At 36.7% G+C, this 17,442-nt stretch overlaps 2 protein-coding genes and 2 long non-coding RNA genes across 4 annotated transcripts; 2 read left to right on the forward strand and 2 right to left on the reverse strand.

Moving 5' to 3' along the window:
* Window positions 1–2,490: 2,490 nt before the first annotated feature.
* LOC128296401 (uncharacterized) lies at window positions 2,491–3,217 on the reverse strand. The gene is made up of 2 exons (XR_008287019.1): window positions 3,055–3,217; window positions 2,491–2,786 (listed from the first exon to the last, which is right to left on the reverse strand). It is a non-coding gene; the product is annotated as an uncharacterized LOC128296401 (long non-coding RNA).
* A 4,940-nt stretch (window positions 3,218–8,157) lies between these two features.
* Window positions 8,158–8,958, reverse strand: LOC128296402 (uncharacterized). The gene is made up of 2 exons (XR_008287020.1): window positions 8,908–8,958; window positions 8,158–8,388 (listed from the first exon to the last, which is right to left on the reverse strand). It is a non-coding gene; the product is annotated as an uncharacterized LOC128296402 (long non-coding RNA).
* A 2,058-nt stretch (window positions 8,959–11,016) lies between these two features.
* LOC108468562 (uncharacterized) lies at window positions 11,017–11,841 on the forward strand. The gene has a single exon (XM_017769444.1). The coding sequence runs from the start codon at window positions 11,017–11,019 to the stop codon at window positions 11,839–11,841; it is 825 nt and encodes a 274-aa protein (XP_017624933.1).
* A 191-nt stretch (window positions 11,842–12,032) lies between these two features.
* Window positions 12,033–13,649, forward strand: LOC108468561 (uncharacterized). The gene is made up of 2 exons (XM_017769443.1): window positions 12,033–13,160; window positions 13,260–13,649. Exons 1-2 carry the CDS (start codon window positions 12,033–12,035, stop codon window positions 13,647–13,649), a joined length of 1,518 nt encoding a protein of 505 aa, XP_017624932.1.
* Window positions 13,650–17,442: the final 3,793 nt, after the last annotated feature.

Below are 17,442 nucleotides of genomic sequence, written 5' to 3' on the forward strand. Positions count from 1 at the left end.
TAGATTGGTGATAAAGTATTTTGAAAGTTTTGCATTTTGACAGAAAAGAAAAACTCAATCCGAGGTTTATTGGGTCGCATAATATTCTTGGAAAAATTGGACCTATAGCGTATCAACTAGCTTTACCTCTGTAATTAGACAAGATTCATAACGTCTTCCACGTATCGATGTTATGAAGATATAGATCCTATCCATCCTATGTGTTATCTCCTGATGAAATATCCTGATTTGATGTTTAGTGAAGAATCGGTAAAGATTCTAGCTCGAGAAATAAAATATTTAAGAAACAAACATGTGGCACTAGTGAAAGTATTATGGCATCATCACAGTACTTAAGAGGCTACGTGGAAGCCGGAAGAAACTATGTAACAACCCAATTTTTAGTAGTTCCAGAAACTATGATTTCACAACTCCATTTCCATAGTTTAAGTCCATAAATATTAATATTTAATACTTACAATGTTAATATAGAAATGTATAGTTAATTAGGGTACAAGGACTAAATTATAAAAATCTTATCACTATAGATTTTAAATAGCTAAAAGATCAAAAAGGTAATTAAACCATTTTAATTACTTCAAATAGTGGTGGATGTATTTAAAACTCACTAACTTTAGTTGATTACACTTAAGGTTTAATTAATTAAGTTTTTATTAATTAATTATGATTAATCAAGTTAATTAAAGGTATATAAGCAAAAATTAAAAGAAAAACAAATCATTTTTTTTTCTGCACCGTCTTCTTCACCAAACTAAAAGGGAGAAATAGGGTTTCAAAAGCTTCAAAGTTTCAGCAACTATTAGGTATGCTCAATTAAGTTCTTTTCGTGTAATTTTTATGTTTTTGTGGTCATGAGAGCTTGATTTAGCTAGCTCAGGTACCAATTTGTAAAATTGTTGAAGTTTTTTAAAGTTCCAATTGATGATTTCTTAAATAATTTGATGTTAAATTGATAAATTTTAAACTTAAATATGTAAAACAGACCAGATTGTAAAGTTTGATTGTTAATTTTGTCAAAAATGACTAAAATGTATAAATTGAATATTTGATATGAAATTTTTGTAATAATAGATAATAGAGGGTCTAGAAGGATGTGATTGAGAGTAGCTCTAAAATCGAAGCTCAAAATTGAAAGTTATTATTATTTCGATTTTAGGGACTAAATTGAATAAAATTTAAAATTTTATGGGCATTCGAAAAGATAGAATTTAAACTAGTTCATACATATTATGAGATGATATAAAAAATTTTATATTGATTAATTGAATTAAATAATTATATAGATCGAAAATTGAACCAAACCAGAGAAATTGAGGAAAAGTAAAAATTGTCGATTAGTCCTTAAAGACTCGTTTATTTATTGTTTTGCCAGGTAAGTTCATATGAAAATTATTAAATTATTTTTTGAATTGTATTGTTTCAATTGCGTGTTTATATTTAAGTGAAATTGGTGAAATTAGCATATTTGAGTTCACATGGACTGAATTGAAAACTATGAAAATATTGGTTATTACAAATAGGTACGGAGTATCAATGTGAATGTTGAATGTTTATAGCACTTGTATGAAATATGTAAACTAGTACAAGTTTTGTTAATGATATGTAGATGAAAATAGTACCCTTGTGAACTTAGTAAAAGATTAAGATACGTATGACATGTCATTAGGATTATACACGTAATTGATCAGGGATTTACATGATGATACGAGATCTAGCATTTGTTACAGATTCTCAAGTTATATGTATCGTTTGTTTAGCTTGGACTGGTAACCTCGATACGATGCCAGCTTGTGTAAGCATTTTCGATAAAATGTCAGGTTGTGTGAGCAAAATATTCCCATGTATTTGAGTTCATTTTACTATAGTTCCTTCAGATGAAACTTTAACCTAATGGAAATGGAAATATTAAAATGGTTTGGGCATAGATTGGATTGCATATGCTTTTAAATTGAGTTGCAGTATATGATTACTTACTTAATGATCTTGGTATGTAAATTAACTAACCTATTTGGTTGTATATGTTTATGTGTATTAGTTGCATCAAAGTATGTTAAGGAAAGCCAATTAAATGCCAATGTGTTTAATAATCTAGCTTGTTGAATTGTTAAGGTAAGTAATGTAAATTTCATATGAACTTACTAGGCATTTTATATGCTTACCTCGTTGTTTTTCCTTTCCCTTGTAGATCAATACTTTGTGGAAAACATCAAGTCAGATTGCCTCGAAGCTCACACTATCCTTAATTTGATATCTTTTTGATTTTGAGTTTTGGGATCATGACATGTTTATAGGGATTAGATGTTAAGGAAATGGTCACTATGTTGATCATTTGGTACGTTTGATATTTGTGGCAAATATTGAGTTGTTGAAAAATTGGTATGTACTAGATGGTGTATGAAATAGCTAATGCTTAATGTGGTTTAATTGATGATTTTAAACTTGAACATGACATTTGATATGCTAAAAGTTAAACATGGAAGAAATGGTAAGTTGAATGAATAGATGTGCCAATATGCTAAAGTGTTTGAAATGAAAATGAAATGACATTGTTGGACTCAATTTTTACCCAGCCCAAACCACTAGAAACTAAGACCCAACAAGAGCAGACCTAAACCTAAGTACCCATTTACAAACATGGCCCAAATGGCCCAAAACACAAACAGATTTCAAAAAACTCTAAGAGCCATCATTTGCAACCGAGGCAGTCCCCAGGCACCGCACGTCATGCGACTCTCCGCGTCGTGCACCACTCTACCTCCACGTTAGAGTCCACACCTAGCACGTACCTGCAAACAAGCAAAAGAGGTTGAAAAATCAGCTATAAAAGGCAAATTGGATCAAGTGTAAAGGGATCTTTTTTTTTCCCGATTTTTAGACATACACAATAGCAAAACGTACAAGAGTAATTGATATCAATAAAAAATCAGATTGAAGGCCTAGAAGGTTGTTTTTTTATTCTTTTCCATTTCGCATTTCTCCCTTTTTTTTTTGTTTTTCTTGCTTTCTTTTCCTTGCAAACTGTTTTTACATCAAAATCGGGGAAGAAAAGCTTACCTGGCCTTACCCCGTGGTTCAGTGTCAGAGGTGGAGGCGCAGAAGCACCGATGACCCTCGTGAGCGGCATCTCAAATCAGAGACGAAACCCTAGCAGAGGGTGAGTCTAAAAAAAGGTTTTGAATTTTCTTGAAAATAATCTGCAAGGCTGTTGTTTTGGGGGGGTTTCTTTTTTTTAGCTTTTACATACGGTTAAAATAGCACCATTTGGTGCTGGGCCCACATGTTTGACCCAAAAGGGGAAATTTGCGCATTGAATCCTCCCCTTCGCGCTAGTGATCAATTGGGCCTTGCTTGTGCTTTCTTGGATTCTTTAAATTCATCCCTAGAATTTGCGTGTCATTCCAGTTTAGTCCGCGTTTAGGTGCAGTGTGTTGGGACTTAGGGAATTTGCATTTTTAGTTCTTGCTTGTTAGTGCTTATCTAGTTCAAGTCCTGGATTTTATTTTAATAATTCGATTTGTTTTAAACTATTCTCTAAATTTTGTTTTTGTTTCAATGGAGTTCTTTCTTAGTTTTTTTTAAAATTCTTTTACTCTTTTTTTTATTTATCTATTTTAATATTTTACATTTTTAAAAAAATTGTTTTATTTTGTAATTTGTTTATTTTAAATTTTTTTATATACAATTTATTTCTTCTAAAATCTTATTTTACTACATATATATATTTAAAAAAACACTATGATTCATTATTTTTATATTTTATACTCATTAAGTTTCTACTTTATGTGCATTATAAGTTGTTAACAAATATTTTTATGATTATTGATTTTATACTATATAGATTTATCTGGTACTAATAGTTCATTTATACTTTATCGGTATGTATATTATTTGTTTTAAAATTTGGCCTGAGCATACGTTGCAATTTTTATGTACATTTTGATGTCACATTTTACTAATTTTAGTTGTAAATTGTTTTGTACAACATTTATGTTAAATTTCAGCTCATAATATTTCTTTTGAAATTCATTTATATTAAATTTTATATTTATGCATTAATATTTATATATTACTGTTTGCTTATTGTTGTTTTTATGCATTTTAATTTTTATATTTGTACCTTTGTATTATAGTCGATGAACTGTGAGCTATGATATTTATTGTTTGTTTCAAATTGTTTATTTAATTTTTTTTCTATTTTCAAATAAATCGTATAAATATGCTCCACCGCTTTTATAACCACTCGTGTTTCAAAAGAACCCTCTCAATATAAGGAAATATTTCGTATTTGGGGAGTTTGAGAGATCGTGCTCAATCGTGCTGGGTTTCTTTTTTTTCCTTCGAGTAAAATATGGAATATCCTCTTTTTTTGAAATTTCATCCACGTTTTCTTAAACTAAAACGAGGCAATATTTCGTATTTGGGGAGTTTTGAGAGATCGTGCTCAATCGTGCTGGGTTTCGTTTTTTTCATTCGACTACAATATGGAATATCCTTTTTTGAAATTTCATCCATGTTTTCTTAAACTAAAACAAGGCAATATTTCGTGTTTGGAAGTTTGAGAGATCGTGCCCAATCATGTTGGGTTTCGTTTTTTTTTCATTCGACTAAGATACGGAATATCCTTTTGACATTTCATCCATGTTTTCTTGAATTAAAATGAGGCAATGTTTCGTATTTGGAAATTCGATAAATCGTGCCCAATTGTGTTGGGTTTCGATTTATCGTTTGGGCCGAATAGCCAAATATCCTTTTTAAAAGTTTTAAGTGCATGTGTTTTGGAAATCCTGAGATGATCTTGTGTCGAGGGTTCAAAATATTGTATCCAATCGTGCTGGACGTAATATTTTATTCCTTCTAAGCGAGAGAATCTCAATATCCAATTCAAGTTATCCAAACATTTTAAAGGAATTGTATTTTAAAATCTTTTTCAAATTTTCAACATTAGGATGTTAATTGATCAATACGGTACCAATTTTGGGCGTTGCGAGGGTGCTAATCCTTCCTCGCGCATAACTGACTCCTGAATCCGCTTTCTAGTTTTTCGTAGACCAAAAATGTTGTTTTAATAAACCAAAATGCTTTATCAAAATGATCGATCACAAGGTGACCCGATCACACCTAAACAAAAAAGGATTGGTGGCGACTCCATTTTCGTTTTAAAGTCGACCTCTGTTTTTCAAAATAAAAATGGTTTCGACAGCTTGGCGACTCCACTGGGGACATAAGAGAGTCAAGCCGTAAAATTGATCATTTTTCTGTCATTTTATCAAAATTTAAAAATTTGGTTTTTAACATACGATTCTTTCATCGCATTTCGTGGGTTTTATGGTTCACCATTTTATTCATGTTTTGTACTTTGAGTTTTTATATCCCCTTGCATCATCTTGCATGACTGTTGTGGTCGTACCCTTTAAGTGGGAGTGAAAAACTATTTCCTTCGTGAGGTTTTCACCTCCATGCAGGATAGTGGATCGCTTTCGGGATACATCTGTACTTATGTCTTCGTGAGGTTTTTACCTCCGTGCAGCCATAGGGAAATGTATTCCCCTGAACTGAACTCGGCCCATATGAACCTATAATGGGTGAGGACCGAGGAATCTGCTGGTTCAGGTACCCTTTTCTTTAGAACCAAACCACATATAACGAGCCTTAAGAGTCCACCTTAGGTAGAGTCATTCCAAACTTTAGCAATCACCCAAACTGGTGTTTGATTATTTCTTTCCATTTACTTTGACTTTTATATTTGGTATACGATACTGACTTGTTATGTTTTATTTTGGCCATAATTGCATGTCATTTCATTCATAAGAGGCGTCGATTCACGTTTGATTACTAATTTAGGGAGCTTGTTATGGAGAACGAATTTCTTGATAAAGTAGAAGATAATGCGGTTGTCCGTATATGGTCTAAGAAAACACAATTAAAGAAGGGGGACAGTCTTGCCGAGGGGTATACATCAGAATTATGTGATTACACCCGCATCAGTGTGACTCAAAATGATCTCTGGGAATTAAAGGAGATATGAGACCAGTGGGATGAAGAAACCAAGAGGTTGTTCTATGGTAGTTATGGGGATTTACCCTACTTACTTGACATCAAGGTAGACGAACACTTATGCTGGGCTCTCGTTCAGTATTAGAATCCTGCCTACAGTTGTTTTACCTTTGGGAGGGTAGATAAGGTACCTACTGTAGAAGAATATACAGCTCAACTTCATTGTTCGAAGGTTCAGGTCGATAGAGTTTATTCCAGGGATGCTAATGCCTCACATTTTGTAAAGAAATTGATGAATGTTACAGAGATGAGTGAGCAGTGGATTGCAACAAGGGTCAAGAAAAAAGGGGGAATGTAAGTGCATCCCATGGAGGAGTTTGAGGGAGTTGATTCTAGTGCATCCTGATGCAAAGAGGAGAGTTGATGTTTTTTCTTTGAGCATCTATAGTTTAATGATTTTCCCGAGGGCATTAGGGCATGTAGATGAGGCAGTCTCGGATCTTTTTGACCGATTAGGCAAAGGAGTCACACCTGTTCCGGCAATCTTGGCCGAGACATTTAGATCTTTGAATGCATGCAGGAGAGTTGGAGAAGGCAGATTTATAGGGTGCGCTCAGTTATTGTTAGCTTGGTTTCATAGCCATTTCTGGAAAGCGGATAAAGTTTCCTATTCGGGTTTTCTCTGAAAGTTATTCCCCGTTAAGGGAGATAGCGGTTACGCCTAGGAGAGATGACATATCAGAGGAGAATTGGATCGCACTCCTCCAAAATCTCCAAGAGGAGGTTGTTGAGTGGAGAGCTCATTGGTTGGTTCCCGATGAGATCTTCTATTGGTGTGGGAGTTTTGATTGGGTATCTCTATCTGGAATTTGGAGAGCTGTTGGATATGCTCCCTTACTCGCACAGAGGCAATACAGATTGAGACAGTTCATACCGGCAACGCATGGGCTAGTTCAAATTGAATTCACGTATGTAGGAGTTAACTGCAAGAAAAAGATTAAAAAGATTTTTAGCGCTTGGAGCCAGACTCGTCGAATGAAAAGAGTTGTTGTAGGTCCAATGATGACCTTCGAATAAGACAGTTGGCGGGGTAGAAGAGTTAATGATAATATCCCTAGACCAGGGCAAGAAAGCACTCGACCAATGCAAGAATACCTACAAGTAGTCTCCTCTGAGTTAGAAATCATAAAACAGGATTTTAAAAAGAGGAATTTGGAGTTAGGGAAAAAGATAGAACAATTAGAGGAGGAAAAGATGTATTTGAGGTTAGATGTCGATGTTCAGAGACTCGAGGCCGATAAGTTAAGAAAGGGAAAAGGAAGGCCAAAGAGAACTTAGACGGATTGAAGACTGACTACAAAAAGCTGCATATGTCAATGAGAACAGGTGGATTGAGAAAGACATCAGAGCAGTGGTAGCAAGAAATTCAAGTTGAAAAAGCTAGAGCTGATAAATGGGAGAAGAGGTGTAACGTCCCCCCTACCCGAGACCGTTGCCGGAGTCAAGCAGGAGACATTACAAAACTTATCTTAGCACTTAAACAGTTTTCGTAGTAAACTATCCATCTGCGTCACAGTCGCTAAAAAATCATATCTCGAGTTACGAAACTCGAAATCCAATTCGTAAATTTTCCTGAAACTAGACTCATATATCTACTTACTAATTGTTTTCTAGAATTTTTGGTCAGGCCAATTAGTACAGTTTATTATAAGAATTCTCCCCTGTTTCAGGGTTCAGCTACTCTGACCCTTGTGCACTTCGAATCAAATTTCTTCCTGTACAGAAATCCAATGACTATGCCATTTGTTTCAATTAAAAATAGACTCAATAATGAATCCATACATATAAAGTTTGAGTCCTAATTCTTAATACACAATTTATGGTGAATTTCTAAAGTCAGAACAGGGAATCCTGAAATTGTTCTAACCCTGTTTCACCAAAACGTAAATATCTCATAAAATACAACTCTTTTACCAATTTTGTTTCTTCCATATAAAAATAGATTCATTAAGCTTCAATTACATATTTTATTCATCATCTAATTCACTTTATAATATTTTTGGTGTATTTTCAAAGTTGGACTACTGTTACTGTCCAAATCTATTTTAGTATAAAATGTTGATAACTAAGTTTATAACATCTTCATGTCTTCTTTCTACAACATTTACCAACAATTCCTCTTATTACTCTTCACTAACATATCAAAACATACCATTCTTAAGGTTTTGGTAACATTTACAAAACATACCAAAATATCATTTAACAACTTAGATACTTTCAATATAACCAAAAGACATCCTAGGTACAATGCCATTTTCCAAAAAGATAGAAACTTCACCAATTTGAGTTTGGGGATCGGCTTGTATGCTGAGTCCTTATACTTTCGTACCTAGCCTGCGCACGGAAACAAACCGTACGCTGAGAATACTCTCAGTGGTATTTCTATAAACAATAGCTTAATCAACTTTAAAACATGGTAATTCAAACACATTATTGCATTTATTCAATATCAATCAGTACTTTAATAACCTTTACTTTATTTACCCTTATTAACATAACTCGGACACTAACGGATACACGGATCCAACCCACACTCCGGGATAAGCACATAGTGCTTCATCGGAACAAATCCGGAACTTTAACATTATAGTACACAAAGTACTTCATCGGAACAAATCCGAACTTTAACAAGAGTCGACACATAGTGTCTCATCGACTCAATGTCGAATATCCCAATACTTCCAATTCCTATGACATGTCAACTATATCCGACTAGCCCGACAATCGTTAATAGGGTATTCAAAATCACATTCATTTCAATATGGTAAAAATACTTACCTCATTCACATTTTCATACAATATAAATATCAAATATAGCAATAACGATTAAGCTCGGTTTATAGAAATACAAACCACTATTTATCGAATTTAATCGATATCTTCGTTCACTTTCTCTTTTCCTTCTTTGATGACGATCCGTGCTACGTTTGCTACTAACAATCATACAATTAAAATTCATCAATATACTAATTCATAAAACACATTTTCACTTTCTATCAAACTTTTACAAAAATTCCAATTTCGTCCTTTTTCCATTACTAATCTTTTTCTTTAACTTAAGCTTCATATTCTCTTTTAATCAACTCATTAACAATTTCTAACTCATAAAATTCATTATAAAACATAAATTTTGAGCTCTATTCAACTTAATCTCTATTTAAACCTAACTTAGAATTCTTTTAATAAATCACTCAATTTTCACTTCTAACTTCAATTCCTATCAATTTAACCCATAAAACCTCAATTTATTCAACTAAATCAATATCTAAAAATTTTCTATTTTTCTTCATTTTAACCTCATACATGTAGAACTTTGAATTAGGCATCCATAAACATAAAAATCATAAGAAAATGAGCTAAAACAACTTACCAATTAAACTTTAGGGCCTTAATCCTCAAATTTCCTTTTCTTTTCTTTCTTTCTTTCCTTCTTTCTTTCTCACGTTTGCTCTCTATAACTCTTTCTATGTTTCTTTACTCATTATTATTTATTCATTATACTATATTATATTATTATTAACCTATAAAAATATAAATTAACATGTGTAATAGCTATAACATAAAATATCTTATAGCTATTACACATATATACCAACTATTACACATGTTATATCATACATTCACACACATGGCACTTAGGGTCTAATTGCTAGATTAGTCCCTTTTACTTCTTTAATCTATAATTAAACTTTTATTCCTTATGCAATTTAATCCTTTAAACTAAATTCAAGCTACTTCACTTAATTAAACACTAAATAACCATTCAACTATAATTCATAAATATTTCTAATAAATATTCATGAATAAATTTCACTAAACAAGACTCAAGACTCAATTTCCGATACCGTAACTTTCGGTTCATTACAAGAGGTTTCATGATGCTCGGGCACTTGAAAGCGCATTGAAGAAGAGTTTGGCTGAGGGCCAAGATGAGAAGCAGATGTTAACGGCTTGGGTAGCAGAGTTAGAAAAGGCGCTGCATCAAAATCGTGGTCGTAAATTTGACATTGAGCTAGGGGCAAGCCTGAGTAGAATTAAGGATTTAAAAGGAAGGGTAGAAGAACTCGAGTTTGCATTACAGAACTGTGAATTTCGAATTGAATTCCTTGAGACAAATAATGAATAGTGGAAGGAACAGTTCTGTCGATCGCAAGACCAAGTCAAGGATAGAGATTATATCATGGGTGAAGCCGTGGCTCAGATCCGAGAAGTGGTCTATCATTTACAGACCTTAGTAGTTCAAGCTGATGTATTAAGTGTGAAGTATGAGTTAGTGTCAGACCGGGGTCTTGAGCTGGCTAGTCTCCTTAAGAGAATTAAAACTTTAAGCATTAAGGCCAAGCCGTATATGTGATCTATTTTATATAAAGATTTTTGTTTTCTAATAAAGTTTTCTAATTGAAATTGAATCAGAATCGACACCTCTTTAGTCTTGTATACATCTCATGCATTTGCATTTCATCACATCATATGTATTAAACTTCACAAAAGGAACCCTGATTAAAAGTAATCGTATTATAGTTACCCTGGAACATCAATACTACACGCGCAAAAAAGCTAAAGCTATGGATTAAAGGCTGGAAAAATTGGAACAAATGCAGAGAGAAATGCAAGAGCGGCTGTAAGCGCAGATGCAAGAGCAACTGGCTAAGATTCAGCAGGATATGAAAGATCGGATGCAAGAATCGCAGAAGAACATGATGAATCAGCTAACTCAGTTGTTGCTCAGAGGGTCAGGTAAAGGGAAGAGCCCTATAGTCAACTTAGATGACGATAGCGAGATCCTTACTTACCCTCCAGGTTTCACTCCAGTGACTACCCCAGTACCACCTCAAAGGGTGTCTGTCAATGTCAAGCCCCAGTATCAGGCCGGTATTTCGGTACCAATGAATTTTCTGACGGGCTCATGTTCTAAACCCGAGGATGATCGAGGTAAATCTTTCGGTCCTCGACTTTGATGAGATGGCAGAGGTAGGGAAGACAAAAGGAGAACTCCCAGAGCAACTGGATGTCCGATACAAATGGCTGGAGGAGAAATTCAAGGCGCTAGAAAGCGCAGATTATCAATGTGGTATGGATGCTAAAGAGTTGAGTTTGGTTCCAGACCTAGTGCTCCCTCTGAAGTTCAAAATGCCGGAGTTTGAACAATACAACGGAACCAGTTGCCTTCACATCACAATGTTTTGTTGGAGGATGACTGGTCATGTCAATAATGATCAGTTGCTCGTTCACTATTTCCAGGATAGTCTGAGTGAGGCTGCATCCAAATGGTACAATCAGCTGAGTCGTACCCAAATTAAATCGTGGAGAGACCAAGTACAGGCCTTCATGAAGCAGTATGGCCATGTGACGGACATAGCGCTCGATCGAATCATGCTACAGAACATTGAGAAAAAGTCAAACGAGAGTTTCAGGCAGTATGCTCAGAGGTGGAGGGAAGTCGCTACGCAAGTTCAACCACTTCTCTTGGAAAAAGAGACGACTATGCTTTTCATCAGCACCTTGAAAGCGCCTTTTATCAATCATATGTTGGGAGGCATGACAAAGAGTTTCACGGACAAAGTGATGTCCGGTGAAATGATTGAGAATGCGATAAGGAGTGGAAAAATAGAAGCTGGGGAGAGCATCAGGAGGTCAGCCCTGAAAAAAAGAGAAAATAAGGTCGGCAATATGAGTATGGGTCATGTAAAACCAATCACAGTTAATCAACCAAGAACGACGGCCACCGGCCAGCAAGCTTCGTCAAGACAGGAACCCAATACAAAGCAGAATACGGAGAAGCCCTAGTTTACTACTATGCACATGTTGTATCCCCGTTCTACTTAAAACTGTTGCAGCCTCCATACCCCAAATGGTATGATACAAGTGTCTAATGTGAATATCATGCGGGCGTTACAGGACACTTGATCGAGAATTGCACTTCTTTCAAAAGAGTGGTCGAAAGGCTCATCAACTTGGGTGTTGTCAAGTTCGATGAGATGCCTAACGCGGAAAACCTGTTACCCAATCATACTGTTAATGGGGTAAACGCGGTAGTCGAGAATATGAGAAGGAGAGTTAAGTTGGATGTAGTGGAGGTGAGAACTTCGATGAGGGAGGTTCTGAAAAAGATGGTAGGAAGAGGTCTAGTCATACAAGACTTTGGGAGTAAGTTCCGAGAAGTAGGGAACTATTTTGAGTTCCACGGAGATGAGGACCATAAGATAGAAACATGTAATAAATTCAAGGCCCTGGTACAAGGTCTAATGGACAACAAGGAGATGGAGTTCTTCGAGTTCGCTGAAAAGAAACATGTGTGCGCTTCAGAGGATGGGCTAATAAAGAAGGTCTGTGAAGTCAATCACCCAGTGGTGATCATTTCACGACCGGGAATAAATGAAGTTGGAGCAAGAACGACGCCAAAAGTGGTGATTCAGAAACCGGCAGCTTTTCCTTATAAGGATAACAAAAGGGTGCCTTGGAGTTATAATTGTAATGTGACATTGCCAGGAGAGGGAAGGTTGGCCAGCACACCAAATACAAAAGCCGAGCTTGTAAAAAAGAAGTCTCTGATGTTTGAACAAGAGGAAGGAAGGACAAAACCACTGGTTAATGAACCAGTAACAGCGGATAAAGCTAAAAAATTTCTGAAGTTCCTGAAGCATAGTGAATATAGTATTGTGGAGCAGTTACACAAGCAGCCAGCTCGCACCTCGGTACTAGCCTTACTAAAAAATTTGGAGGCACACCGTAATGCATTGATGAAAGTGTTGAATGAAACTTATGTTGCTGAAAACATTTCAGTGAACAAGCTGGACCATCTCGTCAGCAATATTAGCCCTGACAACTTCATTTCTTTCAGCGATGATGAAATACCGCCAGGTGATACGGGGTCTACCAAGGCTTTGCACATCACTACCTGGTGCAAAGGATATACACTACCGGGGGCATTAATTGACAATAGGTCGGTACTGAATGTCTTACCCCTATCTACATTGAACAAGTTACCCATAGATAGCTCTCACATGAAGATATGCCAGAACATAGTGAGAGCATTCGATGGCACAGAGAGGAAAGTAATGGGTGGGATTGAGATTCCCCTTCAGATTGGACCCAACACATACGAGGTAGACTTTCTCGTGATGGACATTAGGCCTTCTTATAATTGTTTACTGGGGAGGCCTTGGATTCACTCAACGGAAGTAGTTCCATAATCTTTTCACTAGAAGCTGAAGTTGGTGACGGAAGGTCGGCTGATAACTATAAATGCAGAGGAAGACATTATCGCATCTGTTACTAGTAATGCGCCGTACATCGAGAATGATGATGAAGCAATAGAGTGCTCTTTTCAGTCGTTAGAGTTCATAAATGCAAATTTTATCACAGATGGAGGCAATGTCCCAATGCCAAAAATATCAGGAGCCACGACGATGGGCCTACGACCAACGATAAAAAAAGGAGCATTGGCTGGAAGGGGACTTGGAAAATATCTTCATGAATGGGTCAAAGTGCCAGGGTTAGTTGGCAAGTGGGATCGTTTTGGTCTGGGGTATAGGCCAGACGCCAGACAGAAGAATGAAGAGCTAGTGAGGAAACAAGAGAGACGAAGGGCATGATTGAGTGGGGTAGAGGTCAAGTGGGAATCAATGACCTTCCCCCATATTCCAATACGTTCGTGACAGGAAGAATTATGCATCTTAAATTAGAGATGACAGGAGAAAAGACAACTGAAGGTTCGATGAGCAATTTGAGCATCAACGCCATATCGGAGGAAAGGGCTATGAAAAGAAACTTATCAGGCATCCGCCCTTATGAGCTTGGAAGTGTCCTGAATAATTGGACTGCGAAGGAAATTCTTGTAGGTTTTAGAGCTAATACAAAGTAATATTCAGAACACACTTATTGTTTTAAGCCTAGAAACAATAAGAATATTTTGTGAAGTAAGCTCTTGTTCCAACAGCTTTTATTTTCAATAAGAAATGCATTTTTCATATCTCATCTTGCCCAAATCCTCGTTCATATTCTCATCATATTCATAATTATGCCATATAGATAAGCCGCCCTTAGATTCATTCTCTGGATATTTTTTTGTGTTGTAATAGGTCTCCAGATATTGACGTCATGAGCAACACTGTTACAGACTCAGAATGTCTTTTCGAGCCAGATATGTGCTTAGAGGGATCTCAAGATTTTGAAGATGACGAACAATGTGGGTTATCTCTTGATTTGTTAAGGATGGTAGAACGGGAAGAGAAGCAAATTCTACCCCATAAAGAGACGACCGAGAATGTGACTTTAGAAGAAGGAAAATAAGTGAAAACTGGAACTTGAATAACTGAAGAAGTAAGACGAGACCTCATTAAACTGCTACAAGAGTTTAAAGATGTCTTCGCATGGTCGTATCAGGACATACCTGGGTTAAACGCCAACATTGCGGTACATCGTGTCCCCATAAAAGAGGAGTACATGCCTGTTCAATAGAAGCTTCGAAGGATAAGACTCGATGTTGTAGTAAAAATAAAGGAAGAGGTCAGGAAGCAATTCGACGCTAATTTTTTGCAAGTGGTGAATTACTCAGAATGGGTTACCAATGTTGTCCTTGTCCCTAAGAAGGATGGAAAAGTTGGGATGTGTGTGGATTACAGAGACCTAAATAAGGCCAGCCCAAAAGATAATTTACTGTTGCCCCACATTGACACGCTAGTGGATAACACGGCGGGTTACTATTTATTCTCCTTGATAGATGGTTTTTCTGGATACAACCAGATAAAGATGCATCCTGCAGACATGGAAAAGACCACATTCATAACCTTGTGGGGAACATTTTACTATAAGATGATGCCATTCAGGTTAAAAAATGCAGGAGCAACATATTAAAAAGCCATGGTAACCCTGTTTCATGACATGATGCACAACGAGACTGAGGTTTACGTGGACGATATGATCGCAAAATCCCGAACAGAAAAAGAGCACATACAGGTTTTGAGGAAATTGTTCTTGAGACTGAGAAAGTTTCAGATAAAACTCAATCCAACAAAATGTACTTTTGGAGCTAGATCAGAAAAGCTGCTCGGTTTCTTTGTCAGTGAAAAAGGAATTGAGGTTGACCCCGACAAAGTTAAGGCTATACAGCAATTGCCTCCGTCATGCACTCAGAAGGAAGTTCGAGGTTTTCTGGGAAGACTAAATTACATCGTCCAGTTTATGTTGCAACTAACTGAGAAATGCGACCCCATATTTCGTCTTCTCAAGAAACATAACCCAGGTGTGTGGGATAAAGAGTGCCAGAAGACATTTGATAGAGTTAAACAATATTTGTCCAATCCCCCGGTGTTGACACTACCCAACCCGGGTAGACCATTAATATTGTATTTGACAGTATTTGACCACTCAATGGGATGTGTGTGGGCCAACACGATGAGACAGAAAAGAAAGAAAAGGCGATATACTACCTCAGTAAGAAATTCACTGAGTGTGAGATATGATATCTGCCGATTGAGAAGCTATGTTGTGCTTTGGTCTGGACAACTCGGAGATTAAGGCAGTACATGTTGTACCATACGATTTGGTTAATCTCAAAATTAGATCCTCTTAAGTTCATGATGGAGTCAGCTGCTCTGAATAGAAGGATGGCCCGATGGCAAATTTTGCTTTTTGAATTCAACATAATTTACGTGAGCCAAAAGGCCGTAAAAGGGAGTGCGATAGCAGATTTTCTAGCCAGTAGAGCTTTAGAAGATTACGAGCCCTTGAACTCTGATTTTCCCAATGAATATTTAATGTATGTGGCAGCCACTCAAGAAGACACTCCAAAAGATTGTCCTTGGAAACTTAATTTTGACGGAGTGTCAAATGCCGTTGGCAATGAAATTAGGGCACCCCAAATAGAGATCACTATTCGTTTACTTGCAAATTGGATTTTGATTACACAAATAACATGGCAGAATACGAAGCATGTATTATGGGCATCCGTGCGGCCGTAGAGCGCAAAATCAAGGTGTTAGAGGTGTATGGGGATTCTGCACTAGTAATCTATCAGCTCAGGGGTGAATGGGAAACAAGAGACTTAAAGTTGATTAATTACCAAGAGCTGGTTCTAGATTTAATCAAGGAGTTTGATGATATTACTTTCCACTATCTTCCGCGTGACGAAAATCAGATGGTTGATGCCTTGGCTACGTTAGCTTCCATGATCAGAGTAAATAAACAAGAGGGTATGAAGCCGATCCAGATGAGTATTTGTAATGCTCCAGCTCATTGCTGCAATATCAGCGAAGAGGAAAAGAGGGACGATCATCCTTGGTATCAGGATATTCTACGATATGTGAAGAATCGTGTATATCCTGATTAGGTAACCGAAAATGATAAAAGAACATTAAAGAGGCTGGCCGATAACTATGTCTTAGACGGTGAAATCATGTATAAAAGAAGAAAAGACCAAGTGCTACTAAGATGTGTTAACGCTGTTGAAGTAAAGAAAATCCTGGAAGAAGTTCACGAATGTGTCACGGGATGTATGCTAATGGGTTCACAATGGCCAGGCAAATCATGAGATTCGGGTATTATTGGTCTACAATAGAAGGAGATTGCATCAATTATGCCAAGAATACCATAAGTGGTAAATTTATGGTGACAAGATCCATGTGCCTCATTCGCCTCTTCATGTCATGACTTCCCTATGACCTTTCTCAATGTGGGGCATGGATGTCATTGGGCCGATTTCGCCAAAGGCTTCCAATGGACATCGCTTTATCTTTGTGGTCATTGATTATTTCACCAAGTGGGTAGAGGCTGCTTCATACGCAAACGTCATGAAGTTGGCGGTCAGCAAGTTCTTAAAGAAGGAAATCATATGTCGATATGGCATGCCGGAGAGTATCATATCTGATAATGCGTTAAATTTAAATAACAGCGTAATAGTGGAGGTCTGCAGTCAATTCAAAATTAAACGCCACAACTCGTCACCATATCGCCCGAAAATGAATGGGGCAGTTGAGGCAGCTAATAAAAATATAAAGAAGATCGTGGGGAAAATGGTTGAGACCCACAAGGATTGGCATGAAGAGCTACTATTTGCTCTCCATGCCTATCGTACGTCGATCAGAACTTCTACTGGGGCAACACCTTTCTCGTTGGTTTATGGGATAGAGGCAGTCTTGCCCATTGAAGTCGAGATTTCTTCTCTCCAGATTTTATCTAAAGTGAAGTTAGATGAAGCAGAATGGGTTCAATCTCGGTATGACCAGCTGAACTTGATTGAGGAAAAGAGGCTGAAGGTTATCTGTCGTGGTCAAATGTACCAGAAGCGAATGATGCAAGCTTACAACAAGAAAGTTTGCCCAAGAGTATTCCAGAAAGGAGACTTGGTATTGAAAAAAATTCTCCCTATACAAAAGGATTTCAGGGGGA

This window comes from Gossypium arboreum, chromosome 8 (genome assembly GCF_025698485.1).
Source record: "Gossypium arboreum isolate Shixiya-1 chromosome 8, ASM2569848v2, whole genome shotgun sequence".
NCBI classification, from domain to species: Eukaryota; Viridiplantae; Streptophyta; class Magnoliopsida; order Malvales; family Malvaceae; genus Gossypium; species Gossypium arboreum.

What these genes read in the sequence shown, in the direction of transcription:
- LOC108468561 (XM_017769443.1), top strand. Translation starts at nt 12,033, where the DNA reads ATGCCTAACGCGGAAAACCTGTTACCCAATCATACTGTTAATGGGGTA. An exon ending in TTGGACCCAACACATACGAG is followed by an intron (nt 13,161 to 13,259) that starts GTAGACTTTCTC and finishes TCTTTTCACTAG; the next exon opens with AAGCTGAAGTTGGTGACGGA.
- LOC108468562 (XM_017769444.1), top strand. Translation starts at nt 11,017, where the DNA reads ATGGCAGAGGTAGGGAAGACAAAAGGAGAACTCCCAGAGCAACTGGAT.